At 43.6% G+C, this 21,831-nt stretch overlaps 1 protein-coding gene across 1 annotated transcript in view; it reads left to right on the plus strand.

Moving 5' to 3' along the window:
• Window positions 1-17,582, plus strand: part of LOC139364525 (inactive tyrosine-protein kinase 7-like) — a 40,242-nt gene extending 22,660 nt beyond the window's left edge. The window contains exons 6-20 of the mRNA XM_071101318.1: window positions 1,853-1,983; window positions 2,308-2,574; window positions 2,836-2,972; window positions 3,705-3,840; window positions 6,100-6,219; window positions 6,586-6,735; window positions 7,116-7,260; window positions 7,695-7,822; window positions 8,137-8,334; window positions 8,715-8,876; window positions 8,997-9,250; window positions 9,633-9,713; window positions 10,008-10,159; window positions 15,369-15,547; window positions 15,982-17,582. Coding sequence (XP_070957419.1) covers window positions 1,853-1,983; window positions 2,308-2,574; window positions 2,836-2,972; window positions 3,705-3,840; window positions 6,100-6,219; window positions 6,586-6,735; window positions 7,116-7,260; window positions 7,695-7,822; window positions 8,137-8,334; window positions 8,715-8,876; window positions 8,997-9,250; window positions 9,633-9,713; window positions 10,008-10,159; window positions 15,369-15,547; window positions 15,982-16,142 — 2,401 coding nt within the window. The 3' untranslated portion in view covers window positions 16,143-17,582. The remainder of the gene's footprint in view (window positions 1-1,852; window positions 1,984-2,307; window positions 2,575-2,835; window positions 2,973-3,704; window positions 3,841-6,099; window positions 6,220-6,585; window positions 6,736-7,115; window positions 7,261-7,694; window positions 7,823-8,136; window positions 8,335-8,714; window positions 8,877-8,996; window positions 9,251-9,632; window positions 9,714-10,007; window positions 10,160-15,368; window positions 15,548-15,981) is intronic.
• The last annotated feature ends 4,249 nt before the right edge of the window (window positions 17,583-21,831 follow it).

Genomic DNA, 21,831 nt, shown 5'->3' on the forward strand with positions numbered 1-21,831 from the left:
TCTCAGTTGACTGTGCCTTTAAACAGCTTGTAAAATTACAGAAAATTATGTCATGGCTTTAGAAGCTTCTGATAGGCTAATTGACATAATTTTAGTCAATTGGAGGTGTACCTGTGGATGTATTTCAAGGCCTACCTTCAAACTCTGTGCCTCTTTGATTGACATCATGGGAAAATCAAAAGAAATCAGCCAAGAACTCAGAAAAATAATTGTAGACCACAATTCTGGTTCATCCTTGGGAGCAATTTCCAAATGCCTGAAGGTACCACATTCATCTATACAAACAGTAGTATGCAAGTATAAACACCATGGGACCACGCAGCCATCATACCGCTCAGGAAGGAGACGCGTTCTGTCTCGTAGAGATGAACGTGCGAAAAGTGCAAATCAATCCCAGAACAACAGCAAAGGACCTTGTGGAGATGCTAGAGGAAACGGGTACAAAAGTATCTATATCCACAGTAAAACGAGTCCTATATCGACATAACCTGAAAGGCTGCTCAGCAAGGAAGAAGCCACTGCTCCAAAACCGCCATAAAAAAGCCAGACTACAGTTTGCAACTGCACATGGGGACAAAGATCGTACTTTTTGGAGAAATGTCCTCTGGTCTGATGAAACAAAAATATAACTGTTTGGCCATAATGACCATCGTTATGTTTGGAGGAAAAAGGGGGAGGCTTGCAAGCCGGAGAACACCAACCCAACCGTGAAGCACGGGGAGGCAGCATCATGTTGTGGGGGGGCTTTGCTGCAGGAGGTGCACTTCACAAAATAGATGGCATCATGAGGTAGGAAAATTATGGATATATTGAAGCAACATCTCAAGACATCAGTCAGGAAGTTAAAGCTTGGTCGCAAATGGGTCTTCCAAATGGACAATGACCCCAAGCATACTTCCAATGTTGTGGCAAAATGGCTTAAGGACAACAAAGTCAAGGTATTGAAGTGGCCATCACAAAGCCCTGACCTCAATCCCATAGAAAATGTGTGGGCAGAACTGGAAAAGCATGTGCGAGCAAGGAGGCCTTCAAACCTGAGTCAGTTACACCAGCTCTGTCAGGAGGAATGGGCCAAAATTCACTCAACTTATTGTGGAAGGCTACCCAAAACGTTTGACCCAAGTTAAGCAATGCTACCAAAAACAACTTGAGTGTATGTAAACTTCTGACCTACTGGGAATGTGATGAAAAAAATATAAGCTGAATTAAATAATTCAACTATTATTCTGACATTTCGCATTCCTAAAATAAAGTGGTGATCCTAACTGACCTAAGATATTAAATGTCAGGAATTGGGAAAAATTGAGTGTAAATGTATTTGGCTAAGGTGCATGTAATCTCTCTCACACTCTCACACCCTGTTCCTGGAGAGCTCCCCCCCTGAAGGTTTTCGCTCCAACCCCAGTAGTAACTAACCTGACTCGGTTTATCAACCAGCTAATTATTAGAGTTAGGTGCGCTAGATTAGATTTGGAGATTAGCGAGGGATAAAAATTAATAAATGGCATTATACTGTGACATGGTTCAGTGAGTTATGCATGTATGTATTACACACACACACACACACCAGATGCGTGAAGGCTAAGTACCGTCTCCTAGATGTGAATGACGGTTTCTACTATATACATCCACTCTAAGCCTGTGTGTGTGTGCATGTTGTTTATGAATGTTTTGGAAGCATGTTGACATTGAGGTGAATTCCGCTAATGTTTTATTAGTATCTCTTCCAAGAGTCCTTTTTAAAATGTAAAAATATACAGAAAATGTCAAACAAGTCCTCTTTCCTGAGTTGGCCAACTTTCCAGAAAATGTTCAGTGTTTTGTTCTGATGTTTCTTTCTCTTCCTCCCTAGGTTGGTGATGTTGAACAACGGCTCCCTACTCATAACCCAGGTGAAGCCCAGAAACACTGGGCTCTACAAATGTGTAGCCAAAGGGCCCCGCGGACTCCCTGTCACTCTGGAGGCCACTGTGAACCTAGCAGGTAAGGGAGCACACACAGACATGCACAGTTTTGACACACTGTCTCAAGACAGATGTTTGAAATCTTCACTTTGTGTCTAACTCACTGTACCCTGTCACAGTATAATGCCATTTATTAAGTTTATTCCTCGCTAATCTGCACAATTTTAGCTGGATTTGCATGGCATGGTCAACAGTTCTACTCTGCAGTTGAGTGGTATACTGCATTGCCTTCATGATTAGGACACAAGATATTTGTTTTGCAGTCTTAATTCATGGTTTTTGTTTTCTATTACTGATGTCATGATGTACTATCACTTCAAATACTTCCTCCCACCCCTTACAGAGATCGAGGAGATGGGCCCCAGCCAGACCCGGGTCTTCTCGGCAAACTCCCTGGAGAGGGTGTCCTGCCGCCCCCCTCGCGGCCACCCGGAGCCCGATGTGTGGTGGGAGCGGGGCGGGGAACGCGTCCCCTCAGAGGGCAGGGTCTACCAGGACGGACTGGAGCTGGTCTTCAGCCCCACCCAGGGGGAAGACTCTGGACTGTATACCTGCGTGGGCCAGAACAAGGCCGGTATCAGGAGGCAGGAGCTGACCGTCACCGTGGCCAGTGAGTATAGACCTCAAGACCCTAAAGGCTTTTCATACTACTGAGCCATGCCAAGCTGGTCTGGTTTCACATCCACAATTTTTCTACAGTGTGCCCTAATGAACACAACTCAGGTATTTCACTGCTGAGGTGGGAGTTGGACAGAACTCTGAAGGACTGTGGCTCTCCAGGATTGTGGCATTTGTTGTGACCTGCACCTGCTGAAATGTATTGGGTGTAGACACTACTTTTTAAGAGATGCTAAATGTGTGTATCCCCTAGCCCCTCCGGAGTGGGTGACGAAGCCAGAGGACAGCCAACTGGAGGAGGGCCTCCCTGGGTACCTGCATTGCCACACCCGCGCCACGCCCCATCCCGAGGTTACCTGGTACCGCAACTTCATCCCCATCACCGCCGAGGTCAGTCCTGTGGTCCGAACTGTGTCCTGGTCATTCTGAAAAGAAGTGGGAATATACACTAAGAATTACTACACGCCGAGTGTACTAAACATTAGGACCACCTGCTCTTTCCATGACATGGATTGACCAGTTAAATCCAGGTGAAATCTATGATCCTGTATTGAAGTCACTTGTTAAATTGACTTAAGTCAGTGTAGATGAAGGGGAAGAGACAGGTTAAATAAGTACTTTTAAGCCTTGAGATGTAGATTGTGTGCGCGTTCCATTCAGAGGGTAAATGCGTAAGACAAAATATTTAAAAGGACATGCAGCCAACTTGACACAGCTGTGGGAATCACAGGAGTCAACATGGGCCAGCCTCCCCGTGGAACGCTTCCGGCACCTTGTCGTCAACGCCCCCGATGAATTGAGACTGTTCTGAGTTGCAGCTCAATATGTTATGTTTGGTACACTGAGTGTATATACTTATATTTACACACGGTTCTGGACATTGTGAGTGTGATATTCTCTCTTGCAGTATCAAGTTCATTTAAGAATCGTCAAACGATAATCCATGTAATGAAATGCATTTCTCAAATAGGCCCCTGCCGGTGCATTTACATTAACTATGAAGCTGTGCTGCAATACAGATGAACTTTTTTATGCCCAGAACTATAAATATGCATGAAGGTGCAATCTGTAACTTTCATTTCTATGAAACCTATCGTTAACCCATTTATCTTTTGACTGTAGGACATTCGCTTTAAGCTGTACCCCAACGGGACCCTGAGGATCAACAGCGTGGAGGTGTACGATAACCACCTGTACATGTGTCGGAGCCAGACGGAGGCTGGGAGGGTGGAGGGCCGGGCCAGGGTCTTCGTTCTTGGTGAGTGTGTGTCTGCGCGCACATGCGTAGGTGTGAGTTTGTAAGAGAGAGAGACAGCATGCAAGTGGTTGGTAGTGCCATAATGTGTTTGTGGTGTGCCCTGTGTGTATGTATGTGAGCGAGAGAAAGAACTTTGTGTGTGGGAGTGCCATGTTATATATGTGTATTTCAGGGTTTCCATTAGCTGGTAATTGCCAGCTTTTGGTCGATTTCAAATTAAGTGAAATTCCGATAAATAGAATTGGAGCCGGCCAAAGTGCCTGGGGCTGCCCCGCTGAGGAGAGAGATAGGAGCCTTGGCTTAGGCTACTGTTGATTATGAAGATTTGGGCCTTTTTCATTGTAGTAAAACGAAAGTTAGAAGGCATGGCTCCAGACTGCAAGCATTTAGTTTAAAAAATATATTGGTCGCATCGGTGCGAGCTGCACATTCATTTACCTCACTCCAAACAGTAAAGTGCATTATCCTCATGATTCCTGTAATGAAAGTGTCTGCTTTCCTGCCCCTGCACTGGTTTCGCTGGAGCCTGCTGCCGTGTCGAGCGAGCCACTCGTTCCTTTCCCGGGGGAAAAAATGCTCCAGGAGAATGAAGTGTTCTGATTGTATAACATTTTTAAAAACACCGCTATCCTGTTGTCACAGGTGGAGAGAGGATGTTCTCAGCTTTCTGTCGATATACTTTTTTATTTCTAAACTTTTAATTTTGAGTTCAATAGCAACTATTTTACAACTAAGATATTTGATATGGCTGTGAGATACGGAGCACATGAGCTGCTCATTGGCCATTGTGAGTGCATAGGCCTCATTGGGCAGTAGGCTACAACTGCAATGTGTTTTGGGGACATTAAATGTACTGTTAGATTTGATACATGGCTACTAGCATGCGTTTTGAGTTTCCACTTACTCAGGTGGTGAATTGACCCCAAATAAATTAGTCTGATATTAGATCACACAAAGATGCAGGCAAAGTCATCTCTTTTGAACCCCCAAAAATGATCAAATATTAACAGTAAAATATAACAACAATAGTATAATTTTCTACCCAAAATGCATGACAAACACTGGAGTGGTTGGACATAAATATTTTGAATCACATGAAAAGATGATCAACTTTTTAATTAAGCACTGAATTACTTTATAACATGATAGGCCTACAAATTTTTTTTTATATTGCATGATGCTGTGCACATTTTTGGTGTGACTAAATCATGGGTTGGTGCCACCAACTGAAAAAACGTAGGGAAAATGGTAGTCTGGATTCCTGCTACAAGGGGTATGCCCCCTGTATGCACAAGTTTTAATATTGTAGCGGATAAAGATGAGATGAATGTTGGCATGGCCAAATGCAGGCTGCAACTTGATATTCAGGTAGGATGCAATGTTGAAATATTTATTTATTGTAGGCCTATTTATTAATCTAAACCAGTTCTTTAAATATGCAAAACATGTTTCATTTCATTCTGTTGAGGCATTTCTGTTGGCTAAATGTAATTTTGATCTGTCTTTTTTTCAATGGTGTGCTCTGTATCATTAGCCTATTGCTTGTATTTGTTAGGTACGGTAGGCCTGCCTTGTTAATTGCTGCAATATAGCCGGTTCAAAACTTTATGGACAAGTGTTTTGTTTCATTCTGTTGAGCCATTTTATTTTATTTTTGATATTACCCTAATAAAGTTTAGACGTTTTTGTGAAGGTTTGGTGTTGTGTAGCCTATTATACTGCAGGCCTATAATATGAAGGTAGTGCGCACCGGTGCTCCAACTGACTTCGACATAGTGAGGTGAGGAAGAATGTTTTAGGCCTACCAGACTACTACAATAAACGCTAATCTGTTAGAAAATGAACAAATTATCCCCCTTCTGAACGGCTATACCTGTACAGCAGACACAGTCGCCTTTCTGACAAGTATAAAGAAATTCAGTTTTGCATATGCTACACATCGAAACACAAGGAATAAATAGTATTTTGTCATTAGTTATAGGCTGTTTAAGGACATCGAAGTGTTTCTTTTGGCCAATATCGCTAATTTATTGATGGCGCTGGCTGTGTGGGTGGAAGACCTAATGGGTTACGCGTCCAATGCATATGGATGACCGGTAAATGTATCAAATGTCTGAACTGTATTCTTCCTGGTCATTTGGCCAGTGCCAAATTTTCCTTATTGAAACCGTGTGTGTGTGTGTATGTATGCTTGGAGATGTGTATGCTTGTGTCTCTACTCCACGTTCTGTCACCAACACAGTTGTCTCCTCCCTGCAGAGAAGCTGAAGTTCACCCCCACCCCCCAGCCCTCCCAGTGTCTGGAGTTAGACAAGGAGGGCACTGTGCAGTGCTCCGCCAAGGGCCGCGAGATCCCCACCATCCAGTGGACCAAAGCAGGTGGGTGTTCGGACCTCCTTGCCTGCCTTAGGACTCAGAGACACACACACGTAGATGTATGTGTTTAGGGGTAGGGTCGAGGGGCTATTCAATCGAGGTGCTAGAGGGCTTAAACACTTTTTTGTTTCTACATGTGTCTCCGACACATGAAGGTTAGAATAAAATCCAGAAGAGTATTCGACCCTCCAGGAATGGAATTTCATTAGCCTGGGCTAGGGGGTTGATATTGGACTGCTCTCTCAACTGTTACACTGTTTGTTTCCTGCTGTGGTTTCTAAATAGTTTTAGTCTATCTAATGTGTGAGCTGTGCTCCACTTGTAGGACAATAAATGTGAATCTGAATCTCTAATATTCCCCCCTTGCAGATGGCAGTGAGCTGCCAGAGCATGTAGTACAGACCGGCGGCGTGCTCCACTTCGCACTGGTGACGAGGGACGATGCGGGCAACTACACCTGCCTGGCTTCCAACAGCCTGCAGGGCCAGATCACAGCCGCTGTGCAGCTCACCGTAGCAGGTATCCCTTCACTAACACTAGTGGCACTAATGCCAACCACACCAATGCAGGTCACAGACACACCACATCCTGCCACCTATACAACCAGACACCACACAGACCAAGGATCCAACGGTTGTCGTCCTCTACTTTTAACCAGAGATTGATTTCTACCTGTGAAACATGTGTATGCTCCAGCCAGCCCGTGACAGTAATTGACTAAGTTCCAGGGTTAGGTTTAGAAACAAAAAACGGCAGTACTCAAGATGGCAGAACTACGTTATTTGATTTCAACAGTGCTAATGCCATCACTAAAGCTGTCTCTAGACTCCAACACAACTAAATCCATCTTAACCAACACTTCCACTATTTCTTTATTTCCTTCTCTCTCTCTCTCCCAGTGTATATAACATTTAATATGGAGCCGGAGCACACCACTGTTTACCAGGGCCACACAGCCATTCTGCACTGCCAGGCCACCGGCGACCCCCAGCCCTTTATCCAGTGGAAAAAGAAAGACAAGTTCCTGGAGCCTCGCAAGAGCAGGTAGAGAACCACAACTCTGTGTTTTGTTAAGGCCCAAAGTCATTTTTGTAGTATTTGGTTTCTCATTTGTGGGTTTTTCGTTCTGAACACCGCGCTAAACAGCATGTTTGGATAGTGTGTTTTGATAGACATCTTCCATACCATGATAAAAAACATTTATCTAGCCTTTGCCATATTGCTGTCAGCCAGTCCTAATTCCCTTCCCTTAGGCCTAACCTTTCATTGTCTGGTAAATACAATAAGGCAAATGCAATGTGGTGGAAGTGCTTTTTACTACACTGCTTATACCTCGAGACCCCTCTGATATTAAAGGGTTAAGGCCAGGGGGAAGGGGTAGGAAGTGAAATAGAACTGGATCAACTGTGAATGGGCGTAAACGAGGGAAAATAATTTAATGCAGACACGGCCTCACTCCTGTGCTGTTTGCTCTCCAGGTTTCAGAAGATGCCCAACGGTTCTCTGGTCATCCACGACGTGAGTGTGGAAGACACGGGAAGCTACACATGCATCGCTGGCAACAGCTGCAATATTGGCCACACCTCGGCAGAGCTCTATGTCGTAGGTAAGACACCAGGGGAAAAAAACTAAAGTAAACTTTGTGTACCTGACGCAGCTGTCTAAAGTATTTTAACGGTTGTGGTAGGTGGAGGAAATAAAGCAGTCCCCCAAACTGTAAATACTTCTTTTGGCGCTTGAATGTGTAATGATAGTAGCAATGTCTCATTTAGAAAGAATGTAATTGAGAGGTGTCATCTTGAGATGTCCACTTGACATCTGAGGTTGAGATGGTGATTCAGTAGACTCCAATAGAATACTTTTTAATTCAATAGAGAAGCACATCACGTCTACGGACTCTTTTTGTGTGTGTGTCAACAGAGAAGCCTGTGCACCACTCGTTGGAGGATGACGAAAAGGCGCCATACAAGATGATCCAGACAATCGGCCTATCGGTGGGCGCCGCCGTGGCCTACATCATCATCGTCCTGGGCCTGATGTTCTACTGCAAGAAGAGACGCAACGCCAAGAGACTAAAGGGCCCCGAGGGAGAGGAGGCCGAGACAGAGCACCTCAACGGTCAGCGTTCGCAGTCGATTCCATTCAGTTGAATTCAAGTGTCTGGTTTTCCTGGTAGTGTGAAATGTATTGAAAACATTACAAGTATGCAGTACAACAACTACACGTTGACATTTATTACTAGTGACATGCACCAATATGTAAAGTCAATATTGGTGTCGGCATTTAAAAAAATACGATATCAATAAATGGCTAATTAAAATAAACACATCCTCTTGAAGCTCTCAAATTGAACTGTTTCAAGTGATTCATTTCATTTCCATGGCTGTATTTCTTTAACTTTTCTGTACCTAGAAATAAGAAGAGGACGATGGAGTATGTACAAGCAGTCATGTTTAGTTACCGGTATTGAAGGATGCCATTTTGTCCTGGCACTACAGGGGGCACGGTGCAGACCAACGGACAGGCCACCGCTGAGATCCAGGAGGAGGTGGCACTGACCAACATGGGCACCACGGCCAGCAGCGCCAGCAACAAGCGCCACAGCAGCCACGACAAAGGGCACTACCCCCGCGCCAACCTGACCACCATCACCACTCTGGGTATAGAGCAACGCATGCATGTGCACACACACGTCGTCATTGGAAATAAGAATTTGTACTTTGTTGACCTGTATAAATAAAGGCTATATAAAATTATATTGATTCCCCTCTCCTACACAGGGAAAGGTGAGTTTGGCGAGGTGTTCCTGGCCAAAGCCAAGGGCATCATGTCGGCAGGAGGAAGAGGCAGTGAGGATGAGGAGGAGACGGTGGTGCTGGTGAAGAGTCTGCAGACGCGGGACGAGACTCTGCACCTGGAGTTCCGTCGCGAGGTTGAGATGTTCGGCAAGCTGGGCCACCCCAACCTTGTGTGCCTACTGGGCATGTGTAGAGAAGCCGAGCCTCACTACCTCATACTGGAGTATGCTGAATTGGTAAGGAGGGAGCTACCTGCTTACGCTCCAGGGTGAAGTTTCCCCTAGGTACAGATCTAGGGTCAGCTTCCCCTCCCCCAAACCTTAACCATTAGTGGGGGAAATGCTAAACTGACCCAAGATCAGTGTCTTCGGGCAACTTAACTTCACCCTACTCCCTACACACACACACTTTATTTATGTATCCGACATGGCAGTCAATTGCATCATTAAAATACATAGGTATTAAGGTTAAATGCCTTAATCAAATAAAGACTATTTAAAATATGAGCTACGTACGAACACACTGACCCCAGTGCATTTAAAAACGTGTGCGGGTGTACTTAAAAAAAAAAACATCCATGATTTAGCATCCACCCCAGACCTGTGTATATGTTCCTAGGGGGACCTGAAGCAATACCTCAAGATGTCCAAGAACAAGGAGGAGAAACCCAAGTCCCATCACCTCAGTACCAAGCAGAAGGTCAGTTTACACACACAAAAAGGCATAAATGAGCATCTTAATTAGGGTTGGCTTCAGTGCAGTAGGCCAGGATTTGGTAGCTGGTGCTTATAGTAAGGCTCTCCTGTTGCATCATGCCACTGGCTTTCACTGTCTGTTGGACCACTCAGAAGGAGAAACAGATTAACCAGAAGATGTAATTTTAAAAAAGCCATTCAAATGCTTAAAACGCACGCATTAACTCACTTGAAGGCACATATATGCTTGAAAACAGTGATTTAATGCTCCGTATGTCCCACTCTCTCTTTCCCTCAGGTGGGGGTGTGTCTGCAGGTTGCCCGGGGGATGGAGCATCTATCCAATCAGCGCTTCGTCCACAAGGACCTAGCCACCCGCAACTGTCTGATCAGCGCCAAGAGACAGGTCAAGGTGTCTGCACTGGGGCTCAGCAAAGATGTCTACAACGAGTAAGATTACAATTGATTAAATGATGGCCACCTCGCTTCGCACTCTTAGGAAACTATGCAGTATTTTTTTTTTTTTTTAAATGTATTTCTTACACTGTTGAGTTTATTAATTCAACCATTTTTTTAATTTAAAAGCACACACAACTTGAAAAAGCCATACATGCATAAAATTGAGGATAACGCACAATAAAGTATGGGAATTATTTCCATTGTGGTCCTCTTGAGACAAGATGGCTAGACAAGATGGCTAGACAAGATCGAACACAGTATGACAGTGAAATAATTTTAAAAAAACATAGAAGAAGAACATCAATCTCATCATTCCAGTTACATTATAGGGGTTATTCATATGGGCACAGTAGACATCAAACATATTTTTACTTTATTTTTAAAGCTGCCCAGAGAGGACGTTGTTTTTATGGGCAGAGGCAACTCATTCCATTCTGAGGCTCCAGTATACAAGAAAGTACTTTTCCCAGCATTACTCCTGAACCCGTATAAGCACACATCAGCAACACCTGATCTGGTGCTGTGATTGTGTGCATCCCTAACACGAGGAAAGTAATCACTTAGATATCTGGGCGCAGGACACTAATCTGGGACACCGTAGCCTCGACAGGCAGCCAGTTTAGTTCCTGAAAGCAGCTCCTGCCTATGTGAGTATGTGGACTCACCTTCAGTACTACCCTGATCAGCTTATTCTGGGCTATCTGGAGCTTCCCCTTCATAAGTTTAGATAAGCCCCAAACCAGGAAGTACTAGCATAGTCAAAATGGCATTGAATGAGGGCAGTAGCTAGCAGGAAAGCTTAAGTCTTATTACATACAGCCGGGAGAAACTATTGGATATAAGAGCAATGTCAACTTACCAACATTATGACCAGGAATACAACTTTCCCGAAGCGGATCCTCTGTTTGGTCCACCACCCAGGACAATGGATCGGATCCCAGCAGGTGACCCAAAACCACGGCGCCGCAGAAGGGGCAGACGGAGCGGTCTTCTGGCCAGGTTCCGTAGACGGGCCCACTGCTCCCGAGTATACTACTTGCCAATGTCCAGTCTCTTGACAACAAGGTAGACGAAATCCAAGCAAGGGTTGCCTTCCAAAGAGACATCAGAGATTGTAACATTCTCTGTTTCACGGAAACATGGCTCCCTCAGGATACGTTATCAGAGTCGGTACAGCCACCTGGTTTGTTCACGCATTGCACCGACAGAAACAAACATCTCTCTGGTAAGAAGGGTGAGGGTGTATGCCTTATGATTAACGAGATGTGGTGTGATCATAACAACATACAGGAACTCCAGTCCTTTTGTTCAGCTGACGTAGAATTCCTTACAATCAAATGCGGACTGCATTATCTACCAAGAGAATTCTCTTTTGATTATAATCACAGTCATGAGCAGACACCTCGACGGCCCTGAAAGAACTTTATTGGACTCTATGTAAAACTAGAAACCACATATCCTGAGACTGCATTTATTGTAGCTGGGGACTTTAACAAGACTAATCTGAAAACAAGGCTCCCTAAATTTTATCAGCATATCAAATGCGTGACCCGGGCCGGCAAAACTCTGGATCATTGTTACTCTAAATTCCGTGACGCATACAAAGCTCGCCCTCCTTTCGGCAAATCTGACCATGACTCCATTTTGTTGCTTGTAGGCCTGTAGGCAGAAACTAGAACAGGAAACGCTCAGGTCTGTTCAACGCTGGTCCGACCAATTTGATTCCACTCTTCAAAATTGCTTTGATCACGTGGATTGGGATATGTTCCGGATAGCGTTGAACAACAACATTGATGTATACGCTGATTCAGTGAGCGAGTTTATTAGCGAGTTTATTAGTTTATTAGTGCATCTGTGATTATTAAAACCTTCCCCAACCAGAAACCGTGGATTGATGGCAGCATTCGCCCAAAACTGAAAGCGCGAACCACTGCTTTTAATGAGGACAAGGCGACCGGAAACATGACCGAATTCAAACAGTGTAGCTATTCCCTCCGCAAGGCAATCAAACAAGCTAAGCGTCAGTATAGAGGCAAAGTAGAGTCGGCTGAGACACGAGAGGTATGTGGCAGGGTCTACAGTTGTGGCCAAAAGTTTTGAGAATGACACAAATATTCATTTTCACAAAGTTTGCTGCTTCAGTGTCTTTAGATATTTTTGTCAGATGTTACTATGGAATACTGAAGTATAATTACAAGCATTTCGTAAGTGTCAAAGGCTTTTATTGACAATTACATGAAGTTGATGCAAAGAGTCAATATTTGCTGTGTTGACCCTTCTTTTTCAAGAACCCTGCAATCCACCCTGGCATGCTGTCAATTAACTATTGGGCCACATCCTGACTGATGGCAGCCTATTCAATGCTTGGAGTTTGTCAGAATTTGTGGGTTTTTGTTTGTCCATCCGCCTCTTGAGGATTGACCACAAATTCTCAATGGGATTAAGGTCTGGGGAGTTTCCTGGCCATGGACCCAAAATATTTATGTTTTGTTCCCCGAGCCACTTAGTTATCACTTTTGCCTTATGGCAAGGTGCTCCATCATGCTGGAAAAGGCATTGTTCGTCACCAAACTGTTTCTGGATGGTTGGGAGGAGTTGCTCTCGGAGGATGTGTTGGTACCATTCTTTATTCATGGTTGTGTCCTTAGGCAAAATTGTGAGTGAGCCCACTCCCTTGGCTGAGAAGCAACCCCACACATGAATAGTCTCAGGAAGCTTTACTGTTGGCATGACACAGGACTGATGGTAGCGCTCACCTTGTCTTCTCCGGGCAAGCTTTTTTCCGGGAGAGAAGTGGCTTCTTTGCTGCCCTTCTTGACACCAGAACATCCTCCAAAAGTCTTCGCCTCATTGTACGTGCAGATGCACTCACACCTGCCTGCTGCCATTCCTGAGCAAGCTCTGTACTGGTGGTGCCCCGATCCCGCAGCTGAATCAATTTTAGAAGACGGTCCTGGCGCTTGCTGGACTTTCTTGGGCGCCCTGAAGGCTTCTTCACAACAATTGAACCGCTCTCCTTGAAGTTCTTGATGATCTGATAAATGGTTGATTTATGTGCAATCTTACTGGCAAGAATATCCTTGCCTGTGAAGCCTTTTTTGTGCAAAGCAATGATGACGGCACGTGTTTCCTTGCAGGTAACCATGGTTGACAGAGGAAGAACAATGATTCCAAGCACCACCCTCCTTTTAAAGCTTCCAGTCTGTTATTCGAACTTAATCAGCATGACAGAGTGATCTCCAGCCTTGTCCTCGTCAACACTCACGCCTGTGTTAATGAGAGAATCACTGACATGATGTCAGCTGGTCCTTTTGTGGCAGGGCAGAAATGCAGTGGAAATGTATTTTTGTGATTCAGTTCAGTTGCATGGCAAAGAGGGACTTTGCTATTAATTGCAATTCATCTGTTCGCTCTTCATAACATTCTGGAGTATATGCAAATTGCCATCATACAAACTGAGGCAGCAGACTTTATGAAAATTAATTTGTGTCATTCTCACAACTGTACAGTCAGTCACAGACTAAAAAAGAAAACCGTCCCCGGACCCCGATGTCCATGCTCCCAAACAAACAGAAAAATGTTTTTGCTCGCTTTGAGGACAATACAGTGCCACCGACACGGCCCGCTTCCAAAACCTGTGGGCTCTCTTTCACTGCAGCCAACGTGAGTAAAACATTTTAAATGTGTTAACCCTCGCAAGGCTGCCGGCCCAGACGGCATCCCTAGCCATGTCCTCAGAGCATACGCAGACCAGCTGGCTGGTGTGTTTACGGACATATTCAATCAATCCCTATCCCAGTCTGCTGTTCCCACATGCTTCAAGAGGGCCACCATTGTTCCTGTTCCCAAGAGAGCTAAGGTAACTGAGCTAAACGACTATCACCCCGTAGCACTCACTTCCGTCATCATGAAGTGCTTTGAGAGACTAGTCAAGGATCAGATCACCTCTACCCTACCTGACACCCTAGACCCACTCCAATTTGCTTATCGCCCCAAAAGGTTCACAGACGACGCAATTGCAATCACACTGCACACTCCCCTAACCCATCTGGACAAGAGGAATACCTATGTAAGAATGCTGTTCATCGTCTACAGCTCAAAATTTAACACCATAGTACCCTCCAAACTCGTCATTAAGCTCGAGATCCACACAACTGGGTCCTGGACTTCCTGATGGGCCACCCCCAGGTGGTGAGGGTAGGAAAATAAGGGTGTATTATCAGCCCTCTCCTGTACTCCCTGTTCACCCACGACTGCGTGGCCATGCACGCCTCCAACTCAATCATCAAGTTTACAGACGACACTACAGTGGTAGGCTTGATTACCAACAACGATGAGACGGCCTACAGGGAGGAGGTGAGGGCCCTCGGAGTGTGGTGTCACACTCAACGTCAAACAAAAACAAAGTTGATGATCGTTTACTTCAAGAAACAGCAGAGGGAGCACCCCTTATCCACATCAACGGCACAGTAATGGAGAAGGTGGAAAGTTTTAAGTTCTTCTGCGTACACATCACGGACAAACTGAAATGGTCCACCCACACAGACAACTGGTGAAGAAGGCGCAACAGCGCCTCTTCAACCTCCTTTAGGCTGATGAAATTTGGCTTGTCACCAAAAACACTCAAACTTTTACAGATGCACAATCAAGAGCATCCTGTCGGGCTGTATCACCGCCTGGTACAGCAACTGCTCCGCCCACAACCGCAAGGCTCTCCAGAGGGTAGTGAGTTCTGCACAATGCATCACCGGGGGCAAACTACACCACCTGATGACACCATCTGATGTCACAGGAAGGTCATTATCAAGGACAACAACCACCCGAGCCACTGCCTGTTCACCCCGCTATCATCCAGAAGGCAAGGGCAGTACAGGTGCATCAATGCTGGGACCGAGACAAAAAAACAGTTTCTATCTCAAGGCCATCAGACATCACTAACATTGAGTAGCTGCTGCCAACATACTGACTACTACTGATTACTTGTTAGATTTTACTGCATGGTCGGAACTAGAAGCACAAGCATTTTGCTACACTCGCATTAACATCTGCTAATCATGTTAATGTGACCAATAAAATTTGTTTGATTTGATGAATTGACAGATTAAATTGTGGCAACACCCAGTGGCCAGACTACCAAACAACACCCAAAGTGGAGGTTACCGTCCTGGTGCTGACCTGTGTGTCCTCTCTCCCCCTCCAGTGAGTACTATCACTACCGGCAGGCGTGGATCCCTCTGCGTTGGCTGCCAAGCGAGGCCGTGTTCGAGGACGACTACTCCACCAAGACGGACGTGTGGTCCTTCGGCGTGCTCATGTGGGAGGTGTTTAGCCTGGGCGAGCTGCCGCACGCTGCGCTCAACCACGACAAGGTCCTCGAAGGTGAGGCCAGTCGAACTGGAGCTTGGGAGTGTTATTGAAGGATGCTACTTTACCCCAGATGGGGGTATAAGTCCACTATTCTAGTGTCACACATTTTGTCACCCTCCTAATGGTTACTTTACTTTGCCTGCTTATAGTTGTTTAAAACCACACAATGCATACCAGATGATGTCACCAATGTCACTAGAGGATGTTGCACACACTTTTTATTTTAATTTTTTATAAAACATAGACCTGCTGTTTTCACATATGTTTACATTGCGGTAATGCTGGAGATGAATATAAGGTTCAAAAGTGGTGGAATTCCCCTTTAAGGTTTATTGCTCTGTTCTGTCCTTCTTATTTCTCTATCCCTCCTTCTTTCACCTCTTTCCCTGCATCTTGCTCGCTCTCACCCCATGTGTGTTGTTCTCTCACGTCTTCCCCTCTACCAGAGCTGAGAGAGGGCCGGGGGAAGCTGCCCCTGCCCCAGGGCTGTCCTTCCCGGGTGTACAAGCTGATGACTCGCTGTTGGGCCCCCAGCCCCAAGGACCGCTCCTGCTTTAGCGACATCGTCTCTGCCCTCAGCGAACTGCCCTCCGAGAGCAAGGTGTAACACACACATGGCCCAGGTGCACTGTGTGTGTGTGAGGGTATGAATGTGTTAGGAATGGGGGGAGGTGACAAGTGTGTGTGTGTGTGAGAGCAGTTGTGTACAAATGTGATTAAGTCCATACACACACAAAACCGGTGGATCAGTGTGTATGTGAAGGACGTATAGAGGTGTTGGCATGTGTGCGTGAGCATGCATGTTTTGGCCTTTTTGAATTTGTGTCTCGCACTCCAGGACTATTCTACTCTGCCTTGTTGGCCTCTGTAGTTAGCGTCTGCAAGAGCAGAAAGAGTCTCTTAACAACAAGGACCTTGGGTCCCAAATGAGGACCCAGCCGAGAAGAGATCAACATCCGACGAGCTTCTCCTTCACGTCTCTATGGATTAAAATGATTTTTTTTTACAATGAGGACTTATATTGTGCCTTAGGTCAAATGGTGTCTATAACATTTAATCTAGAAACTAATGACAGTTAATGTTGGCACGGTTTTCACCCCAATTGGATATTTTCTGTTGCTCATGTTTGCGAATGGACAAGACAGAAGGGACATTTTCTGCCCAGAGCCAAACGGGACATTAAGGTACAACCTCTTCAGGTGTAAAAATCGAATGTGTCTCACCCTGTTAGATATGATCAGAACAAGGTGAAGGGCCAGCGATGGCATTATTACACTTGTGTGGCGTTTAGCTGGAGTGTGGATGGAATCAACGCTCACAACACTAGTTTTCCTTGCCTTGAAGGTACATCTATTTAAAGTATAGTCATGACAGTATATGAATTAGCTTCAACATGCTATTTGAGTAAAGGTAACAGATCATCTGAGCTGTAGCATTGTAGGCTAGCTATAGGCCATCCTGTCATGGACAGTTTTGTACTCCTATCAAAGATGTCTGAATGTTACTGCTCCATTTGCCCATCATTCATCCAATCCTATCGCGACCTGAGCTTTTCCAATCAGTGGGAGAAACCTTTCTTTGTAGTGCTTTGTATTCATGTTTACAACATGCACTGATCACAACTATACCTTTTTGTATTCTAGAAGGATTGTTTTGGAGACCTGTTAACTTATTTTCAAGGTCCTGTTTTGTATGTTTTCACTGTATAGAAAGGTACTAAGCTTCTTTGATATAATTGTTTTATGTGCAAGGCATTTGAGGATTTGTGTGGAAGAGTTCATTTGTCATTTATTGAACCAAAACATATGGAATTAAGGTTCTCCTGAAAGGAAAAAGAAAGTGTAAGTGCCTGGCAAATGAAGGACTTTGCATCAGTCTTTGCTATTGTTTTAATATTTACTTTTTTACTTGAACATTTTTATACATTGCAGATTATCCCTTTGTTTTTATGTACAAAATCCATCTTTCATCTGAATTGTAGTAATTTGGATATTGGTTCTATTTTAAGGGTTTATACAATGGTCCAATAAAATCCTTTTGTTGTAAATGTACCTTTTCTGTTTGTACGCCGTTTGGGAAATATTGTGCATATAGCCATTATTAACAAATATAAGATCTCACTGGTAACATGTAGAGTTTGGCTTGAGTAAGAGTACACCTTAATTTAAAAAAATCTGTCAACAGTTTAACAAAAAATAACCCTCTGCAAGGATGTTCAAGCTTTGTCCAAATCTGATATTTATCCAAAGTTAATATTGGTATCATCAAACTCAACAAGTCTGTATTGTTTTGTCTTTGAGGGTCAGTCCAGCTTGCAGAGTGGAGGATGAAGATCTGTGAATCCTAAATCCAGCATAGTGTGGCTCCGTGAACGTGGTGTGGAATGCATGCAGAGGAACACTTGACCCACATGAATCGATTAGGTAGAATCACAGGCCGTCTCTGAGCCAGTTCAGATAAACCACCAAACTGACTGATGAGCGCAGGCCAGCTCTCAAGAGGAAGGATAGAACTTGATCCCCCAGCCTTTGCATTTTGCTCCATGTACTCCTTCACTCCTCCTCCTTCTGAGTCTGTTTAGACATCACCCCCACAGATATGGTTCTGGGTTTCTCCTCCAGTCCACTCTCCCTCCTAGTAGCAGTGGCCCAATAGCTGCTCTTGACATAACAACCCAAAGGGATTCTGAGGTTCAACGGGAGATGTTGGTTTCCTCTGTCCTACAGTGTCAGCCGATAGGGATCCGAGGGACAGATTTCTCTATCAGACTGCTAATATAATTTGTCATAACTAATAGGGACTATGATCTGTAACAATACATAACATTCTTTTGAAGAGTTATGCTAATTGAAATACGTTTCCCCCCAGCTATATTAGGACAAAGTTTTGAACTCACATTTCACAAGCCCTGGTTTGTTCCAGCATCATATTATATATGTATATTTACAGTGCATTCTGAAAGTTCAGACCCCTTCACTTTTCCCACATTTTGTTATGATATAGCCTTATTCTAAAATGGATCAAATAAATTAATCATCTACACAAAAACAGATTTGGACATTTTTGCAAATTTATGACAAATAGAAAAACATTATTTGCATAAGTATTCAGACCCTTGGCTATGAGACTCAATTGACCTCAGATGCATCCTTTTTCCATTTATCTACAACTTGAGTGCAGTCCACCTGTGAAATTCAATTGATTGGACATGATTTGGAAAGGCGCACACACATGTCAGAGCAAAAACCAAGCCATGGAATTATCCATAGAGCTCCGAGACAGGATTGTGTCGAGGCACAGATCTGGGGAAGGATACCAAAAAATGTCTGCAGCATTGAAGGACAAAAAGTAAAAGGTTTAAAAAAAAAAAGGTTTAGCTCCTGAATCCAGTGTGTCGTAGATTAAGTTCAGTTTTCATGACTGCGGAACCAAAGCAACAGTGTCATAGCTGCATTCTAAGGGAGGAATCCTATCTGGTCTGCAGAGAACTTAAAGCAAGATGAATAGATTATACTCTATGAATATGTTTCAGTGTAGTACTTCTTGAATTTGTGAAAGATTACAAAATACCAGTTGAGGGGAGTATTGGATTATTTTTCAGATGGAGGTATTCGACTACCTTTGCATGTAGACATTACTTGATATTTAATTATCACAAAGAATCTTACTTACATTGCTCTCTTGCAGAACCTGGAGACTGGTACCAGCCTTCTGTGGCCATCTTCAAATTGAATGTGTAGGGCACCTCTTCTGACATCTGCAACATGTAGAGCAGAGCACTGCTAGGCTTCAAGCCTGTCCCCAGAAAAAGTTTCCTGTCTCTTTTATTCTTTGAATGTGATTGAACTTGTGCCTGTTAAGTGGCTTTATATCAACAGTTACCTACGGAAACGGTACTGTACTGCATAGTGAGATTTCAAATGGCCACACCCATATTGTTTATTAACTGCAGTGCATATTGTTCAGGGGTGCAACTCAGTATGACAGCATGCTGTTCAGCGGAAACGGTACTGTACTGAATGACCAGTTGAAGAATGGAGTAATTATGGTGGCCTAGAGGCCGATTGTGTGATGTGGTGCACAAGTTTTGCGATTTCATGTCGTTCAGGAAGCTAAATTCCTAGGTATAACACTGGATGGTCAAATCACATTCGCAAAGTTGTTGTGAAGGGCATGTCTGTTTGTAAAAAGATGTTCTGCATTTTTGGCACAAATCAACTGTCTTTGTCGTCCCATCTTGATTGCTCTCCGGTAATAGGGTCAAGTGCAGCAAAGAAAGAACTAGCAAAGCTGCAGCGGGCTCAGAAGTGAGTAGCATGCCTTACCCTTAACTGCAAATACAGAACTAACAACAACATGCATGTCAGTCTTTCCTGTTTAAGGTTGACAACAGATGAACTGATTCTCCCAGTTATGAGAAATATTACTGCATAATCAAATAACATTCAGCACAGACACTCATACAGCCTACAAAACATCCCACCAGAGGTCTCTTCACAGTCCAAGTCCAAAACAAATTCACGGCAATGCACTGTATTACACAGAGCAATGAACACATGGAACTCCCTTCCATCTCCATTTACTGAAGCAAACAGAAAAATGACCTTTTAAATGGATTAAACAACATTTCATGGAACGACAGGTACTATGAGGAGACATTAAATTATCTGGCAACAGCTCTGGTGGACATTCCTGCAGTCAGCATGCCAATTGCACGCTCCTTCAAAACTTGAGACATCTGTGACATTGTGTTGTGTGACAACTGCACATTTTAGTGACCTTTTGTCTCCAGCAAAAGGCACACTTGTGTAATGATTTTGATGTTTAAAGGACCCTTTTTGTTCAATTTCCGGCTAAAATGACATATCGAACTGCCTGTAGCTCAGGACCTGAAGCAAGGATATGATATTCTTGATACCGTTTGGAGAATAACACAGATCTGGTAAAAGAGCATACCAAAAAAAAAAAAAAATCCATCTTTGAAATGCAAGAGAAAGACTATACAATAAATCTCCCACCAGATGGCAGCAGTGTGTGTGCAAAGTTTCGGACTGATCCAAGTGAAGCATGACTACACTATATTTTGTATCAAGTCTGCCAGGAGTTTGCTCAAATGTGCCAAATTTGTCAATTAACACATTTAAGTACATAACTATAGAATATACAAAAATAAAATGTTTACACACTCCCAGTAATGTCATACATGATGGATAATTAGCCTCCTGACAGAAAAGACACTAACCTTCACACATCTAGATGGCCAGGTCTGGGGCCAGAGACAGCAGGGGTTCAAACTGTAGAACCCAGTTCCTACATTTGAATATAAAAATGTATTTTTATCAAACAAAACTATCCTACATCTTGGGACCCTCAGGTTGACAAATCGGAGCAAGATTACTGAACGTAAGCAGATCGATACATTCGCCTCTGAAGGTAAACTAGTTGCCGTGCTAAAAGTGTTTTGTTGTTGTGCACTCAAACAATAGCATGCCATTTTTTCAATGATAGCTACTGTAAATTGGACACTGCAGTTGGATTAACAAGAATGTACGCTTCCTATCCATATAAAACACGTCTATGTCCTGGAATGTTGGCTGTTACTTAGATCATTCTAGTCACATTAGCAACAACCGTCCCGGTTTAGGGACACCGATCTGGTAGAGGATATTATTAATCAGATTCTTGATATGCCAAACCTGTCAGGTGGATGGATTATCTTGGCAAAGGAGAAACGTTCACTAAAAGGGATGTAACCAACTTTGTGCACCAAATGAGAGAAATAAGCTTTTTGTGCATATGGACCATTTCTTGGATCTTTTATTTCAGCTCATGAAACATGGGACCAACACATTACATGTTGTGTTTTTATATTTTTGTTCAGTGTATTATCTTGAATATTTAGTTTGAGTTTTCTTCTAAACTGTGGGCAAAAATCAAATGGTGTTTAAGTTTTTGTATGTTACCAATTGAACAACATATATTGCAGGATAAATCAATGTTAAAGTTTACATACCTGGCCATATATGAATGTTACATTTTACTTTATGGTTGGTTATGTAGGCTTATTCTAACCCATCGCTTTCTACTACATACAATAATACAATTTAATGATATCTTTACATTAATATATATAATTTAGAAGTCCAAAAATGGATGTACCAACTACAGATAGACTTAAAGGGACAGCCAAAAGTGTGCGAGTTTGAGCATGTATCCATTAGGCCTATGGATTTTCTTATCAGCATGAATTGCAGTGGGGCAAAAAAGTATTTAGTCAGCCACCAATTGTGCAAGTT

The sequence above is a fragment of the Oncorhynchus clarkii genome, chromosome 13, assembly GCF_045791955.1.
Source record: "Oncorhynchus clarkii lewisi isolate Uvic-CL-2024 chromosome 13, UVic_Ocla_1.0, whole genome shotgun sequence".
In the NCBI taxonomy this organism is placed as follows: Eukaryota; Metazoa; Chordata; class Actinopteri; order Salmoniformes; family Salmonidae; genus Oncorhynchus; species Oncorhynchus clarkii.